This window comes from Mustela erminea, chromosome 6 (genome assembly GCF_009829155.1).
Source record: "Mustela erminea isolate mMusErm1 chromosome 6, mMusErm1.Pri, whole genome shotgun sequence".
NCBI classification, from domain to species: domain Eukaryota; kingdom Metazoa; phylum Chordata; class Mammalia; order Carnivora; family Mustelidae; genus Mustela; species Mustela erminea.
This window is the reverse complement of record NC_045619.1, coordinates 10,410,359-10,428,111: the sequence shown is the minus strand read 5'-3', so window position 1 is coordinate 10,428,111 and position 17,753 is coordinate 10,410,359. Positions and strand designations below refer to the sequence as shown.

General features: G+C 57.8%; 1 protein-coding gene across 1 annotated transcript; it reads right to left on the bottom strand.

Moving 5' to 3' along the window:
* Positions 1-429: 429 nt before the first annotated feature.
* MFNG (MFNG O-fucosylpeptide 3-beta-N-acetylglucosaminyltransferase) lies at positions 430-15,645 on the bottom strand. The gene is made up of 8 exons (XM_032346355.1): positions 15,204-15,645; positions 10,094-10,142; positions 9,625-9,727; positions 9,066-9,219; positions 6,227-6,312; positions 4,316-4,481; positions 2,455-2,540; positions 430-1,367 (listed from the first exon to the last, which is right to left on the bottom strand). The coding sequence occupies exons 1-8, from the start codon at positions 15,456-15,458 to the stop codon at positions 1,301-1,303; spliced, it is 966 nt and encodes a 321-aa protein (XP_032202246.1). The 5' UTR covers positions 15,459-15,645; the 3' UTR covers positions 430-1,300.
* Between the last annotated feature and the right edge of the window lie 2,108 nt (positions 15,646-17,753).

Here is a 17,753-nt window from a genome sequence, read left to right as displayed (position 1 = left end):
ATTCACCACATGTGTGTCCTTATGCACAGACCTGTGTGGAAAGGGGACACGCCACACCAAACAGCCACGCATGCCCTCACACACCCTGGCTCTCCATGACTCAGCACATGCTCGGAGCACTCACTGCTCACGGAAACCTTCCTTCTCCGGGCCAGGCCGGGCTGAGCCCTTCACGAACACTCTCTCATTTCACCCAGCTGTCGACCCACAGAGAAGGGATTCCTTCCCACCTCTATAAAATGGGCAAAGAACCCAGGGAGACGAAGTGGATACTTCAAGGTCACATATACAACCAGGAAATGCAGAACAGGAACATCTAGCCCGGGATCCAGACCAACGCCACCACCACTGGGACAGGCCGACCTAAGAGCCCGCCCCAGCCAGGAACACACTGGCCACGCATGTAACAGAAGACCAGACCAAGAGAGGTTGAAACAAGTAAGGGTTTAATCTTCTTACAGAACCAGGTGCCAAAAGGGACAAGTGCGCATGACGGTCAAGGCCTTTCCTTCACGGTAACAAGGCAACTGCCCCAGATCCAGACATCACACCCACATTCACAGCATGAAGATGGGTACAGGGCCGCAAAATCTTCCCCAGGAGCCTCTCCATTGGCCTTGCTTATTTCACACTGACACGCTGAGCAAGGGAGGCTGGGAAAGTGAGCAAAAGGACCGTCACGAAGGGCTGGGAACCATCACCATCCACCATCTGGGTCTGAGCACTCTGCTACCCCAAACGAAATGGGATCCGTTTGCCAGGGGTCGGAGCAAGGAGCTGGCCACTGGTCAGCAATGACAGTCCCTGCCCCAGGCCCCGGGCTCTGTCCTAATTCCAGCTGGGCCCCCTCAGGGGTTGGAGATCCAGCCGAAGGAGCCCGGAATGGATGGCCCAGTGCTTGACCCCAGGGGAATGACAGAGACCAGAGCTGGGGGTGGAGGCCAGACCCCACCCCAGGGCCCATGTGATCCTCTGGAGGTTAGGAACCCTGAACCCCAACCCAGTTCAGGGGTTCTCTGTGCTTTTTCAGTTCAGCCACCCAAGGCCCATAGAAGCCCAGCCCCTGGGGCCTCTCAGGCCCTCCCCTGGTGCACCTGTTCTCTGGGCTGTCCAGCCCACCTCCCAGAGGCCTAGGACGCCACGCCTTCACTGCCAGCCACCATCCTACCCTGGGTTGACCCACCACTCAGAGGCCCAGCCAGGGACTCCCCCACAAAAGGCGCTTGCCACAAGACCCCAGGGCTGCCTGGGGAAACCAAGGACAACCAGAAGCCTCAGCCCAAATTTTGCTGTTCAGGGTTCATCTGGCCATCAGTTGTGGGCACCAAGGAGTATCTGGATAGAGGAGACAGTGGAGGGAACGGAACCTGTGGAGAGACCAGAAATGGACAAGACGGTCACCCCAACTCGCACGCTCACTCCACAGGCTCCTAGGGGAGCCCGTGTCACAGAGATGATTTGGAACAGGATTTCTCCTCCTCGGCACCCTTACAATTTAGGGCTACATAAGTCTTCATTGTGGGGTGCCCTGTGCCTTGTCGAATGTTTATAGCACCCTAGGCCTCTTCCCATGAGAAGCCAGTAGAATCCTCCTGAGTCATCACAATAAAAAATGTCTCCAGACATTGCCAAATATCCCCGGGAGGGGGGCAGGGCTCATGGAAACCACCTGTTTAGAGAGACTCCAAAGACCAGAGATGCCATGATGAGACCCCAGCTGAGGCCAGACTATCCAGTGCCATGTATCTGAGTCCCCAGTCGGCTCCAGCCCTACAAGGCAGAAACCTTTGGATTCTAGAATCTTCAGGCTCAGAGAGAATTTCACATCTGCTCTTAAACCTCCTGATAGTCTAGCTATAGCTGTGCCCTTCCACTGAGAAGGAGCTCACCCCATGAGAAGGCGGTTCCTTTCATCTTAGAAATGTGAATTTTTTTTTCCTATATTGAGCTGAACTCTGTCTCCGTGTAATGTCTAACTTATTCAACGCAGCCCTGGCCGCAGGGCCCCTTAAACAGTCATGAGCCCTCTGCCCTACCTACTGAAAGGGACCACTGAAGAGTATCAAAGAAACAGAGAGCCTACAAAAGCTCAAATAAAATTTTCCCATCAGGACCTGAAGTTCTTCCCTTAGAACATCTCCTTTGCTCAGGGAAGACACTTCAGTATTCCAGGAGCTCCTGAAGAATTCCAGAGGTCTGGGAGAGCCCTTCAGATCCATGACACCCAGCCTCATTGTGCTCCAAATGGGGAGACTGAGGCCCAGAGAGAGCAAGGTATTCACCCAAGGTCACACAGCAATTCTGGGGGAGAGCAGAGACTGAAATCCACTCCCTGCACTCCCAGCTCTGTGCTGTCAGCCTCCAAGGCCTTCCCTCCCTCCAGGTTCCCCTTTGTTTGGACACCCGGATTCAGACCCCCAGCTCTGATCCTATAGTTTGAGCCCCTAGACTCACCTGGAAGGGTCCTCCTCGGGGGAAAAGGGGCCTTGTAGCTTAATGACATTGAGCTTCCCCTCAAAGACGCCATAGCTGAGGGTGACCTGGGCAGAGAAAAGCCGAGAAGAAAATGAAGGTTGGTGGGGTGTCCCACAGAGAACACCACAAGGGGGCGGTATTGGGGCAGAAGCAGGGGAAGCCCATAAGGCACTCTGAGGGGCGCAGAGAGCCTGCCTCTGCCCCTAAAACCCCACCTGTAGCACTCACGGAGGAGCCCACCCCACTCCGCAGGAACTTCAAGCTTGTGGGGCACTATCCCTAATTGCATCCCCAGCAGTGACCCTACCTGAGAGGCTGGAAAAAATCCCTTGCCTACAGACTAGGACACTGAGTCTCAAGAGGGGAAAGCACCCTTCCAGTAAATTCCATGCCTGGACAGCAGCTTCTTGAGCCTCACTGTGGGGCCTTGGCACTCCGTCTCCACCCAGACCCTTGGGATACTCCACACGCAATGAGGACATGGGCTAATGCCCCTTGTCGAGAAGCAGTCGACCACAGTGGTTAAAGACTGTGGGCTTAGGGGCCACCCGGGCAGGGTTCAAATCCCCCTCTGCCTAATGCTAACTGTGCCATGGTTAGTTCTGCTCTCTGGGCCTCGGTTTGTCCACCTATAGAATGGGAATGTTAGAGCTCCCCTCACGCAAATGTTGGAAGGAAGCAGAGTTAAAGCAGATAAAGCCACGCACGGTGTCTGGCGTGGTGGGTATTCTGGAAATCCCTGTCATTAGGGTACCTGGTTTGGGCTGCCCAAAGTCAGCGCCCCTTTCCTGGCTTCAGCCCATCCGGTCTTACCGAGGCCAACACTACAGCCCAGGTCCAGGCCTGGTGAATCCACACTAACTCCTGGCTCTGGGAGGGGACGCGTCCTGTGACACAAGCCAGCCTTCCGTGGGCATCAGCTCAGGCCATCCAGACCACCGAACACCAGCCTGGGATGTGGCGGAAAAAGGAGCGCTCCTCCTCAGGGTGGGGTGGAAACCTAGAGCTGCCATCTTGCCCCCCAAGGAGTGACACCCCCCCTCAGGGTGAGCCCAATGTCAGGGAAGACGGGCCCGAGTGGGGCAGTCTGGGCACGCAGACTCAGCCGGAACTAGCAAGCAGCCCCTGGCTTCCCAGGCTCATGAACCCTTATATGTCCAACATATGGTCTGTGTTGCATTTGTGTCCCTTGTTACCAAAGGGTTCTGACTCACACTGCTGGGTGGAGGATCTCAGGGACCTTCCCAGCCAGGATCCCCTACCGGACTGGCCACCCATGAGGAGGACAGCCACGGGCACAAGGCAGAGCCAGCTGGAACTCTGTAGAGTCGTTGCTTGCCAGGTGGTGGAATGGGGTCCCCCTCCCCCAGCCAGACATGATGCCTGAGGTTTCCCACTAAGCACCTGCTCTCTCCCAGCAACATCTGGGTTAGAACAAAAGCAGGGGGGCAGCTGGCAGGTAAGCTCTGATGAAGGTGGGACAGCCAACAGGCAGAGTTGGAAAGGGCATGCCTGACCCCTTTGGAGGGATGCTGGGGGTTGGAAGACCGAAGAAGGAACAGAGGGACAGGAGGGAGTGGCGAAGGCAGGGAAGGGGAGCGGTCTGAACCTGAAGGTAAGCTTCACCTGGTCCGTGCAGGTCGCTGCAGCTGGCACTGGGGACCAGACCAAAGAATTTGAGCATCATAAGCGCTAACCCTTGAGGGCTGGTGGTGGAGAGGGCTGAGTCACGTGGGTCCATCTGAGGGTCCTTTCCCACCTTGGGCTTCAGTTTCCCCCTCAGTAGGGAATACCTACCCCCGACATGCATCCCTCCCCTACCGCCCCAAGGCCAGCTCACCTGCTCGGGGAGCTGGGCAGCTCCCAGCAGCTGGAGGGTCTCCAAGTGGGAGTGGAAGAGGGGGCTGGGCTGCAGGCGGCCGCCTAGCTTGCACTCGACAATGTAGCCCACGGTGCAGTCGTCGGGCAACCGGATGAGGGCAGATGTTTCCATGAAGCGGGAGCCACTGAGAGAGAGAGCCGTGCGGTGGCGAGTGACACAGAGCTCGCCCTGCCTCCCAGAAGGCCCTCCCTCCCAGGGACAGATGGGAAGAGCAGAGCTCCAGCTCCAGCATCTGCCTCCTGGGCACCGGGTGACTTCCGGCAAGCCACGAACCAGGGGACCCTTAGCTTCCTCTTCTGCGAAATGGGCGTGATAACGGCCCTGCCCTCACTGGGCTATTGTGAAGTTCAAGGGGAAGAATGGCAAGAAGAAGCCCTTTATAAATGTATCCCTTCCTCTCTTTACATGCATTCGCTCATTCATTCATTGCTGAACTCCAGGAGCTACCCGTGTGCCAGGGACCGTGCTGGGGCTGTAGATACAGAGATGACTGTGGCCCCCATTCTGAAGGGAGACAGAGGAACACATCATTTCAGGGCAGGACTGGCTCTGAAGTCAGAGGAAAGCATGAGGCTTGGGAGACACAGGGAGGGTAAGGTGGGCTTCCCAGAGGAGGTGGCACAATTTTGTTTTGCTTTTCATTTAATCATGACAATGGCAGGCTTTAAACGGAGTCTTACAGGATGCGCTGGAGTGAGCCAGATGTGGAGGAGGGAAGGGGCCGTGTCCCAGGGAAGGGCATCACCGGACAGCATACCCCATGAACACCCCTTGGGGCCAGGTTGGGCAGGCTGTCCTGCTGTATAGAATGCCTGACTGAGGGGCACAGGGCCAGCCTTCCCTTCTCATTCCAGGTTGTGCCCGAGGGCTGCACCTGCCCAAGGGGGGATACTTTTTCCAGTTCACAGAAATATACCATAAAGGTGGGCAGAAGCCCAGATGGGGGCACCAGGCCCTGGAAGGACCCCTGGTCATGTGTACACACCTGCTCTGGACATACCCTACGATAGCATTACAGCTCCCAACCGGGGCCCGAGTTCCCCCCCTGGAGGGCCGCTCCCATCCAGGTTGGATGGAGCAGGCAGGCCTTGGAGTCAAACCCAGCAGCTGAGTGACATCAGACCTGGGTGACCTTGGCCAATCACTTGCCCAACCTCTCATGCCTCAGTCACCTTAGCTGTGGAAACAAGACTGACAAGCAGTCAGTCTTGATGCCTTAGTGAAGTGCAGGCCTGGCTCAGAATGGGCCCCCAATATAAGGGAGTAACACGGATATTGTTGCTAAAATCAACAGCTAATAACGATAGTTGCTAATAACAACAGTCTGTCCACGCAGACCTCAAGAGGCCAGGCCTTTACCACTTCCTCTCCAGAATATCAGTACCCTCATCCCATATTAGGGGCTTCGGCCACCCCCAGGATCCCCTTCACTCGGGGGCCTCTAGGGCTATCCCAGTTCAAAGGCCACCTCTTCCAGGAAGCCTTCCTCCTGGCCCCAAGCAGAAGACCCTACTTCTTCCTTCCTCTGAACACCTCTACATTTGGCCTTCACCTCCCCTGTGACATGGGGGACTGGGTGCCAGCCCAATTGTTCAGCCTCCCGCCAACCATTAGCTATCACATTATCAGGTCCATTTTACAGATGGGGGCACTGAGGCTCCCAGGAATTACACAACTTGCCTGTGTGTGGCAGAGTGCCCTGATGGCAGGATGGCAGGTGACTTTCTCTCCACTAACTGTGTAACTGTGACACAGCATGAATGAGAGGCAGGTTTCTCCTGAGCTCTCTCTCAAGCCCTTCCTGCAGCAAAGAACCGCCCCATACACCAGGCCCTGCTCTCCACCACCCACCTGTGGGGCTTTGCTTACCTGGCCCACGGGGCCATCTTCAAAGCCAGTTCACGGCTGATGCAGAAGCCAGCACCCCCGGTGGCAAACCAGAACTGTACCAGCCTCTGGGGGGAGAGGTGGGGAGGGCCAAGGTGTAGGATGAGCCTGGGGGTGGGGGGGCCACGGCTGGGCCCCCCTCCACTGGCAACCAGCATGACTCAAAACCTTTTTATTTCACCTTTCCCTAAAGTCTTGCTACAGCTTGACATCATCATGCCCATTTTACAGACAAGAATACCGAGGCCCATTAGTCACATGGCTGATTAAGAGTGATGGGGTCACCAATTAGACATAACCTATTTGTCCGCAGAGCACACCTTACCCCTTTCCCCAGAGGAATGCCCCCACCTCACCCCAAGTAGTTCAGGAGGGGCCACCAAATACAGCACCTGCTCCCCTGGGTCCCAGGAGGGGGGCAGGTGCCCCAGGAAGAGTAGATCGCAAGGCCACAACCCCTGACCCAGTGATTGGTCCAGTGACAGGCACATGACTTAGGCCAGCCAATCCGAGTTCTTCCCTGAGCTCCCTATGCTAGCTGGGAGGAAGAGACGCTTTCTACAGGGTCACCAGGCTTGGGAGCGGTACTCCTGAAATACCCCATACCAAGCCACCTGCACTGACTGGCCTCATCACTTCCAGCTCCAGGGACTGAGAAAGCTTTTCTGCACAAGGAGAGAATGAAGCTTCCCACGGAGTAAAGAGAGAAAGATGGGCAGGCCTGTGAGCCCCCAAGGCCAGCAAACCCCTTGACATCTCAGTCTCAGGAACCTGTAACCTCCCTTGGGGTTTAAACCACTCTCTGCCCTGCTTCTCTGGGAGGCCTCATGAAGTCACAACTCAAGAATTTCTCTAAGGCTCTGGCAAACCCTGCTTCCTTTCAGCTGTCCTATCTCTTGACCAATCTCCCTATGGTTACCTTCTCCCAAGTACACAGTTGGTGCTTAACGGATACACATTGCATGGGGTTGGGTTATCTCCTACGATGCAGCAATGAGAAGAACCCCGGGCAGGAAGCTGGGAAGCCTGATTCTGGGGCCTCAGCCTCCTCCACTGCCCAGCTGTGTAACCTAGAGAAAGCCACCACTCCTCTCTGGGCCTCAGATTTGTCACCTTTGAGCACCCCTGCTCCAGTTCAGCCATCCCTGTGTCCTCCTCCTAAAGACCTCTATGAGCTGCTTCTGGAAATGACACCCTTTTAGACAGAGGTGTTCAGGCCTCTAAGCAGAATAAACAGGTTCTTAAGATCCTGACATATAGTTGGTGCTCAATGAATGCTTGTTTAATGACCTATGGGTCCAGGGCTTCTCCTCCCAGATAATTAAAGGAACAACAGCAGTAACAGTAGGCATACCCAACCCTGAGCACTGACGTGCAGAGAAGGGAGGTCACCAGCCTGAGGTCCCAGAGCTGGGACTGAGCCTGAGCCAGAAATCTTGCCTGCTTTTGCTATCTCCCCCCACACCACATAGCCTGGGGGGAACCTCAGAATCCAAACAGGCTAGGACACGTTGGGGCAGAGTCTAGGGATCCCGCCGGGGTGCAAGGGTATTAGTGCCCATTGAGGGGTTGGGACCTGGGTGTTCTTCTCACAACCACCCTATTAGGTGGGGACGGTTATCACCCATTTTGCAGATGAGGAAACTAAGGCAAAGAAGGGTGGGGTGACTTGAGCAAAGGTCGGGAAGCCAGGAGGTGGCAGAGCTGGCGTGTGAAGCCAGGAAGCCAGGCTCCAGAACGGCGTTCTCAACCCCTACAGCCAAGCATGTGGTGGGGGGGGGGGGCCTGGGGCACCCCTCACTCACCTGGAGTCGACTTACACACACACACCCAGGGTCCAAGAGGATTTAATTAGGGCTCAGAGGCCGATTAGCTGCTGATAATTAAGGTTGTGTGTTTCCTACTCTTGGTTTCCCTAATGAAGCAGATGGCGAGCAGGGGTGGTAGAGAGCCCCACTGCAGGCCCAGCACCTGCTCCACGTGCGGTCTCAAGGCAGGGGCACCGCCTGACTAGCTTTTTCCCTGAGGCCAAGGGAGCCCTCTAGGGGTCTGGGCCACACCAATGCCAGAAGCCTGGGTCCTGGGGACTAGGAGAGAACCACGCTCTGTACTTACACTACAAAATTCTTCCCTGTTCAGCTCAAAGTCCAATTTAACTGTTATCCTGATTTTTGGCTTATTCGTTTCCTAAATCTCACAGCCCTCATTAATGTCCATCTAGATCTGGAGCTGAAGCTGGTGCTGGGGACCCCATTGTGCCGGGTGTCACCTCTTTAGTTGCCAGTCAGTGAAGTCCGGACAAAGGAGGGGTACAGAGGGGCGGGGAGAGCTCAGGGGGTGGGGGGCAGCGCAATTTACCACAGGGCCCAACAGTTTCCGGCATCTGAACAGTCTGTACAACTGCCTGACAATACCAGGGGCTGGGAGCCCTGCCATGGAGTCGGCGCCTCAGCTCACCGCCCCCACCCCCCACCCCACCTCAACCCCACCCCCACATCCCTGTCACTGTGTGACCAGAAGGAGCCGCTGCTCCTCAGTGACTGAGGCCCTGCTGTATGCCGGAGTCTGCGCCTCACCTGCATCATCTGAGCCTCCCCATTTCACAGAGAAGACAGGATCGGTGAAGTCAGCAACCCAAACACACAGCGAGGAGACCAAATGGGAAAGCCAGAAAACCCACTTGGCTCCGCCAGGGCCCTGGCCCCGCCCCCATATGGCCCCGCCCCATATGGCTCCGCCCTGGTGTCCCCGCCCCCATGTGGCTCCGCCCATGGTCAACGCAGGAAGGAGGAAGGAGGAAGGAAGGGACCAAGGGACCCACCGTGCGGTTGTGGGGCCTGGGCTCAGAAGCGCGGATAGGCCGGTTCAGGCTGGGCCGGCCTACGTAGACGTCGCGAGTCTGTGGGAAGGCTTTCAGCAGCTTCAGCAGTGCCCTTGGGTTCACATAGTTGTCGTCATCCACGTGGCAGAACCACCTGTGGGGACAGAAAAGGGATGGGAAGCTTGGAGGAGGGTTCCCAAGGGCTGCCAGCTAGCCAGACTCCCTCTGCGCCCCCCAATAAGTCAGTCAGCAAAATTAGGCAGGGAGAGAGTAGCTAACACCGAGGGCCCATGCCCTGTGTAAGCTCCTGAGAAAAGCGTGCCCGCTTAACAGGTGGGGACAGAGGCTCAGAAAGGTTAAGACACCTGCCCAAGGTCACACAGTCTGTAAATGGCAAGATTTGAACCCAGACCGTCTGCCCAGAGACAGACCCCAGGAGGCCCTTACATGCTTAAATTCATTGGACCCAGCTGACTTCACTTTTTTGTCACAACACCCTATTCAGGAACTAGACCAAGGCAAAGGTCACACTTGCCCTCAGAAACCCAGGTGCACTCACCGCAGCCTGCTGGCCAAGAAGGTGTCAAACTCAGCAGCCATCTTGCAGGACAGGGCGGGGTGACTGTGCTCAGCAGAGCAGTTGGTGACCACGAGGTGGGACCCTGAAAAGTGGGGACAAGTCAGGGGACCCTGCCCAGCTCCTCCCTGCAGCCCTGCACACCGTGAGGATGAGGAGCAAGACCCCACCCATTCCCATTTTACACACAAGGAAACAGATGCCAGGGAGGACTGACCCTCCCAGGACCCCAGAGCTAATGAATGGGAGGCTGGGCTGGGACCCAGGGGTCCAGGGTACTGTCCAGGACAGCCGCTCCTCGTATCACACCCACTTCCAGGAAAGAAGCCTGCTCCCCTCCCCACATGGCCAAGGAGGGCAGCCCTGTTTCCTGGGGACCCGGGACCAGGGGACAGCCACACCAGCTTTCCCTGGAAACAACTGAGGAGTCTCCACCCCCATCTGGAGTTACCCAGTCTCTCCTGGAGGCCTTCATCTGGGCTGTCGGTGAAGACGAACGTCTAAGAAGGAGAAAGAGGGAGGAGTCAGGACCCAAGTCAGCCAAGGGCAGCCCGCAGCCACGCCCCTGCTGAAACACGGGTCCAGAGCTGTGCCCTCCATCAGCGACAGACACACCCCTACCAACATCATCACACACTCTTTTCAGACACCATGACTTTCTCAGCTACCCCCACAAGACACACAACACAGCCTCCCAGCATGCACCAGCCACTGTGTCACCTGCCCGAGCACCCTTATAGACCAGCGCCCATGGAGACCCTCCCAGAGTCACACCGTCTTCTATCCCACACACATACACACACTGCGGTCCCACTTGGCCCCTCCATCACCACATTTACACAACCCAAGACACTTTGTCAGGAGACAGACTCTACGTGGGAAGACCCATGCCCTGGGGCACCACACCAGCCTGGGGAGTTGGTCGTGTCTCTCCATAGTCACACCGGCTGCCCCAGGGCAGGTGCGGGGTCCTTACACATCTCAGAAGTTTTACATCGTGATCCAACCCCAGCTCTGATGACCTCCCTGAACCTCGAGCTAGGTGATCTGTTCCCCTCACAGAGGGCAAGGCTGTTCTCCTCACAAGATGGCTAAGGGACAGACTATGGTTGTACAGTTGGAAACTGCTAGCTGGGACTCAGACCCACAGGTCTCGGAACACCCCCAACACCCAGCGGCAGGGAGAGGCCGCTCAGGCCCTAGATAAATTGAACACAAACTGAACGAGAGACAAATTAGAGGTCGCTTGGGGCCAGACGGAGCACAGCTGGGGACCCGTCTAACCCCCATTCCACGCCCTGCCCAGTACATGTACCTTTCCCTGCCTGAGCAGGTCCTCTCATTTGCCAAGCACAGCAAGAGCCTCCTCTGACCCATAGGGGGCCCTGCCCAGACCCTGGACAATTTTGAATTCTTTCCAAGGGAGGACCAAGGAAAAAGCATCCCACCTGTTGAAAGGCCCTCAGCCACCCCGGGGCTGGCCCTGTCCTCCTTCCAGACTCAGGGCCTCCAACTGCATGCCCCTCCCTGCTCAGCCACAAACTTCTCCCTGGTTTCCAGGAACCAGCCCTTCAGATCAGGTCGACCCCTGCCTTGAGCCTCAGTTTACCTGGCTGGAAAATGGGGAGTAGGGGTAGCTGTGATGGTGAAGGGAGATGATGTGAGAAAGGAGAAGAAAGAGGTGGCAGTGAAGCCAGCCTCCGCTTCCTATCTTGGGGGAAACTGAGGCATCGGCGGCCAGAAGCCAGGGTTGGGCACAGGAAGGGGCACAAAGGAAGAAGTCCTGTCTCCCCAGGGCCCATAACCATGGGCCTTCTGAGCTACTTACTATCTTTCAATGGATTCGTGCAAGATCTTCAGATCTGTTCTCTTGTTGTCACCAGAACCAGATAATACCCATATTCACCACCCCGCCTAGCGCCTCCGGTGGCTCCCTACTGCCCTTGGGATAAAGGCCACCTCCTAAGTGTGGCCATGAGGGGCCACCCAGCCCCTGGGCCTGACGCAGCCTATCTCGCCACTTCCTGCCCCACCCCTCTCTTAAACCCAAAGGTTTTTCAGTTCCCCAAATGTGCCACACACGTGCACGCTCCTCTGAGCCTTTGCGCATGCTGTGCCCATTTCTTTTCCCCTAAGTCCTAGTTCAGTCGCCGCTTCCTCCAGGAAGCCTTCCCTGACACCCCTCCCATGTGTCCCTCAGCGACCTGTTCTTCCCGATGGTAAGTATCAGCAGCCCCTCAGTTATAGAAATCTGTCCTTTGGACTCTCCCACCAGACAGTGAGATTCTGAAGGGCACTGGCCTGGTCTGCTTTATCTCCCTGTCCCGGCACCCAGCTCACCTCCGAGAGGCCTGGGCAGCACCCACCTCCTCAGCAGCCCCTCCCTGGAATATGTCTCCCGCCTTCAGATTTAGATAACACTGGAGGTCCCCGGATATCCCTGCAGAAAGTGCTCGTGGCCCGACACTGGCCCTCTTCTTTGTCCATCCACTGCCACAGCAACGCTATCCTGCCTCTCGGCATTCAGCCCCATCAAGAAGACATCAAACCCCAAGGCGACCACAGTTTCTCCCTGGGTGCCTCAGATTCAGTGGCCCAGCTCCCCCCAGACCTGTGCCCCTCTGGGTGCTCTCCATCTTGCTGGGTCCCAGCACCTTGGGGTCACCATGCCTCCTCTCTTCCTCATCCAGGATGCCAGCTTTCCACAGCAGCCAGCATGGCCAGCGGTGGCCCAGCCCTTCCATGGTCCTCTCCTGCCGGCTTTGCTGCAGTCACCTTTGCCCTGGTCTCCCAACTCTGTCCTGCTCTCACCCCAAGTCTGTTTTCAACACAGCCCCCTGGGGAGCCAAGGAAAGAATTCAGGCCTTTCTTGCCCTGCTCCCTGGCACTTTTGCCACCAAACAGCCATCAGACGTTGGAACTCTCTGGAGTTTGGAGCATGGGCCAGCCAAATGGGCCAGGGCATATTTGCTGATGGATGAATGAGCCCGAATCAGTGGGGAAGTGGGGGGTTTCCTGCAGCAGGGCTAAGGGCTGGGCGGGGCGTGTGAGGCTGGCGTTCCGGTCCCCGGGAACCCTGAGATTGGCACAGACTAGTGGGCAGAGTTTCCTCTGAGCCAAGGGTTGCATTTAATTTGTTTGAGGAGACTCTGACAATGGTTAAAACCTCACAGGAAAACAAAAGGCCAGGCAGCCCGCTGGGGTCAGGGGAGGGGGGCTGGGGGCCATCTGCTGGAAGATGTGAGGCAGGCACTGTGGCCCCACCCCCAACCCACTGCACTCGAGGGGCCTGCGGGGAAGGGAAAGTTCTCCCCACTGATCGCAAAACGGGCCTCCCCCAGCCCGCCCCCTCTGCCTGGGACAAAGGCCACGAGAGCCCCAGCCTGCCACAACAAAGGCCCACCTGCCACCCGGCTGCCCTTAACCAGTTGGGGCGGGCGCCCAGCCCTGGAGTTAACCAGCTCAGGCCCGCTCCTGATGGCAGAGCTAAGAGAGGCTCCAAGACCCTCCTGTCCTGTGCAGATGGGGAAACTGAGGGCTGAAAAGGGGAGTGCCTCGGCCAAGGTCGCAGAGAGAGATGAGCCAAAGGATAGAGACAAAGGGCCCCAGACGAGGTGCGAGGTGCGGTGCGGTAAGAATGTGTCTCCCTGTCCCCCTTCCTCTTCCTCAACGCGAGCATCCTTCCTGTTCTCAACTCTGCATAAAGGACAAGTTTTCTCGACTCTGCCCCTTTGTGCTGGGGTGGGGGTTGTGCAACGAAGTGAATTCATCTCCCACCTCAATCCCTCCCACTCGTGGCTGTCGTGGGGGTGAAAGGGAGCGAGGCATCTGATGGGCAGCCCCTGGGGTACTGAGCCGCTGACAGCTCCTCCCACTGCCCGCCTAGCTGGCATGTGGGATTGAGCTCGAGACACAGAGTGGGTGGCTGCTTCCTCTCCTTTGCTGACCTGGTCCTGCCAGGCCCACCCAGGCTGGGGGCCCAAGGACCCTCTCTTGTAAGCCGAGTGATGAGGCAGCTTCGGGATCCTGGGTCTTAGCAAAGAAAGAAGGGTCCCAGCCGGGAGGAGGGGGCTGGGTTCCCCTGGGCTCTGCGCCCCTAGGCCTTTGGGGTGACGCTGACAAGCACTTCCCCTCTCTGGCCTCAGTTTCCTCATCCGGGGCAAGGGCACCACCATGGTGATCAAGACAAGGCAGGAAGGGGCCTCAGATCACGTGAGGCAGGCTCCCGGGTACACAGACCCAGCACCATAAACAGGAAGGTCTGCGGGGAGGGCCAGACTCGGCGGCTTCCGCAGGAGAAACCGGAATCTCCCCCAAGATGAGAAGCAGCGCGGGGGCCCCAGGGAAGAACCTGGGTGCTGGCGTCCCACTGGAGGAAGGGTTAGATAGGGTGCTAGAACATCATGGTCAGGAAATCGGGGGTGGGGTGCCCTCGTCCCAGAAGGCCCTGGGCTCCTATAGACATCACCTTCCCTACTCCTTGGTCTCCCAGGAGCCTCCAGTCCCCCCCAAAGGCCCAGTCACTTCCTCCCACTGAGCCAGTCACCGTAGTAGTATGTGTGTAAAGCTGTGTGTGTGTGTGTGTTTGTGTGTGTGTGTGTAAAGCCTTCACCTTCCCCAGAGATGGTTCCCTAAATCACTGACTTGGCTTGGGGAGGGCACTGGGTCTGGGGAGGGCAAGAGCCAGAGGGACTCAGCTTGTCCCCAGAAAGACACAAGTCACACACCCCTGTCATCCATCCACACACGTCTTGTCATGGCCCGTCTAAGGCGGATACCAGGCTCCATGCAGAGGCACACACACACACACACACACACACACATACATGCTGGGCACACCTCTAACCTCTCCCCGCCATCGCTCCCTCACTTGGCCACCCCCTCACATCGGACCTCCCCACTCCGTCCCAAACTGCCCCACAGGAAAGGAGCACAGGAGATGAGACTCAGCTGCGCTGGGCACGCCCTGGGCAGCCGCCGCACAGGGCCCAGGGCTGTCAGGAATTCTGAAAGGATGCCCCTCCCGCCCCGCCCCTCTCTGCCCAAAAGGCGACCCCCAGACCTTCCCCTCCTCAGCGGCTCAGCGCCTGTTCCCCCCACCCCAGCACAGCCAGAGCAGTGGGACAGCCGCCGGGGCCTCGACTGCCGGGGCACACATCAGAGTCAGGACCTCACAGAGGTCTCTACCCCAGCCGCCCGGCACCTCCCGCTGGCCCCATCACCAGGCTGGGCCAAGGTGGGCAGGAGCAAACTGGTGCTGGAACAGCCAGGGACAAGAGGGACCCCCAGGAGTCTGGGGCAGGGCCCGGGCTGGGCCCTGAAAGACAGGGAGCAGGGGGCCTGAGGAGAACCTGGCTCCAGGGCCAGAGAGGGGCACAGGCAGGATGGCAGGAGGCCCTGATCCCAGGAGGAGGGAGAAATGGGAAGACAAGCCCAGATAGGGCAGGTGGGCAGGTGGCTTCTCCCTGGAGGCCACCAGGGACCCTAGCCCAAAAGAAAGGCCTCTGGACATCCCTCAGGCCAGGGCCCACTCCTGGGGCCCAGAGTTGCCCACTTGTCACCTGTTCCCTGGTCCTGGAGACCCACGTGTCGAGCAGCAGCTCCAGACGGGAGCGGTGGAAGGCTCGGGTCGTCTTGACTGCAATGAAGACATCCTGCAGCCGCAGCTCACGGGACAGAGGGCTTGGCGGGCTCAGCCTGGGGGTCTCCTGCACGCCCTGTGGGGACAGGCTCGAGTGGTACCGTAGGGAGAGGAGCCCCATGCACAGAAGGGTGAAGAGGGCTCCCGCCAGGCCCCGGAAGAGGCGGCACTGCATTGGCCCTGGGACCCCAGACAGCTCAGCCCCCGAATCCCCGCCGGACAGGGAGGCGAGACTGGTTCGTCGGGGGCCCCAGCCAAGGCAAAAGTCTGGTAGGCATGAGGGGGGGGCAGGTGAGGAGGGGAGAGGAGGGAACTAGTGTTCTGGCCCCGGAGGCCAAGCCCCGGCAGCCCCGCCGCCGCCGCCGCCGCCGCCGCCGCCACCGCCGCCGGCCCTCCCCACCTGCTCCCGACCGAGCTCCCGCCCGGCTCTGGGACGCCTGGCCCCGCCCCTGCCTCCCGCGCAGTCCGAGGGGCGGGGCCGGCCCCGGGGAGCCCCAGAGGTGGCCAGAGAAGGCTCCACTGAAGGGACAGCCCCAGCCCCGGCCGCCAGCCAGCTGCTGCAATGGGGGTGGGGACAACAACAAACCCTCCGTGCCCCATGGAAGGGAGGGGCCTTCCAGCCTCCCCACTCCCCAGAGGCTGTCGCTTAGCTCATTCAACACGCATTGTTTTTTGGTGTCCTGCTCTCCAGCCTCTCAGCTTTTGCTCACACTGTACCTCCTCCTGGATGCCCTCCCCCATCCTCCCCATTGTCACCCGTGTTCCTTTCACCCAGCTTCATATTTTTTGGACGTTAAGGCTCAGCTCAAGGGTTCCTGCCTCTAGAAAGCCTTCCCTGATGCCCGCCCTCCCAACCTCCGGAGCGCCCACAGTAGTAGTTGGCTCTGCTCCTTGGCTCTTGACAACAGCTCAAGCATTGCTAGTCCCTATTGAGAGCTGAGCATATAAGGCACGGAACGATCGAAGATGACCCAGCAGCTCAGCCACAGAGCCAGTGGAACCCAGGTCTCTGGGCCTCCCCTGGCCCACAGGAAACCCCAAGGAGTACCTGTTCTGCTGTGGCTCACCGCCACCCCCCCATCTCACTCAGCAGTCTTTATTGCTGCCTCTCTCCCAACCAGGTGGCGACCGAGGGCATTCTCCAGCCAGCGCCTCCATCTGGTTGGACACAAGGCCACTCACATCTCATCCTTCCTCTGTTAGAACCCTGCATCTCTCATCTCCCTCAGAACAAAATCCCAAAATCATACAGCAGCCAACAGGTCCTGTGTGAACTGGCTCCCCGTTCCCTCCAACCCCTCCTCCTCCTACTCTTCCCTTGCTTCCTCCACTCCAGACCCACTGAACTTCTGGCTAGTCCAGGCACATACCCACCTCAGGACCTTTGCACATGCTGTTCCTGCCTGGGCCTTTCCCTAGAAGTTTGCACATCTCACTCCCTCACTCCTTCAGATCTACACAAATATGTTCTCCATAAGGACTTCCCAGGCCATTTTTTAAAAATTGCAGTATCTTCTCCCCACTCCTCCCTAGCACCCTCCCCCCCACCGCCACCCCCAGGCCTGCCCCTTTTTCTGCTATGTTCTCTCCACAGCACTTTTTATCTTCCAATACACTGTATATTTCACTTGTCTATTGTCTGTCTTTCTCGTGTGTATATCAGGGCAGTAAAGGGCTTTTTTATTCACTGAATCCCCACTGCCTAAGCACATAATAGGAGCTCAAGAAATATTCATTAAACGCAAGAAAGTACCAGAAAAACACAAGAAGATACCAGATGGCTGGTGGATTGCACTGGGCCTTCCATGGTCCAAGCCTGCACTAGGTCTGCGGAGGGAGAGGAAAGTAGAACCAACCCTTTTGAATCACCTTCCTGTGGGCCAACCCCGCGCCAAGCCCACTCATGGCCCATCCCCTCAGAATGGCATATCCAAGAGCTGATCCTAGGATTCATGCCACATGGACCAGGGTTCAAATACTGACTGGGATACTTACTAGCTGTGTGGCTTTGGGAAAGTTACTTTACCTTTCTGAATTTCAATTTCACCATTTGACAAATGAAGACAAACTTAAGATGTGGTGAGGATTAAGGGGTTGAGGGCCTCCCAGTAAAAGCATACCTACCATGGGACCAGACAAAGGCAGCTGCCTCACTGATGTCCCACAATGTCACCCAGACTCATATTCCATAGACCAAGCACTGGTCCATGCACATAGCAAAAAGTGGGGAGGTTCATTTACCCAAATAGGCATTACCCAGTCTCCACACCCAGGAGGGGAGAGGTGGGGACTAGTACTCTGGCCCCGGAGGCCAAACCTGGGCAGCCCCGCCGCCACTGCCACCAGCCCTCCCCACCTGCTCCCAGGGCACGGGCCCACAGCCACCTTCAGAGATCCACCATCCCGCCACAAGGCAGCCCATGGCATGGCTAAGAAGTCCCAAGGTCTGGCAGAATCAAGTAGGCTTCAT

Bases quoted from the DNA above. Each gene is read 5' to 3' on its own strand.
- MFNG (XM_032346355.1), bottom strand. From the start codon at position 15,458: ATGCAGTGCCGCCTCTTCCGGGGCCTGGCGGGAGCCCTCTTCACCCTT. The intron at 9,220-9,624 runs GTGAGTGCACCT...CTGTCCCCACAG, and splicing joins TTCTTGGCCAGCAGGCTGCG to GTGGTTCTGCCACGTGGATG. The intron at 1,368-2,454 runs GTGAGTCTAGGG...GTCTCTCCACAG, and splicing joins CCCGAGGAGGACCCTTCCAG to GTTCCGTTCCCTCCACTGTC.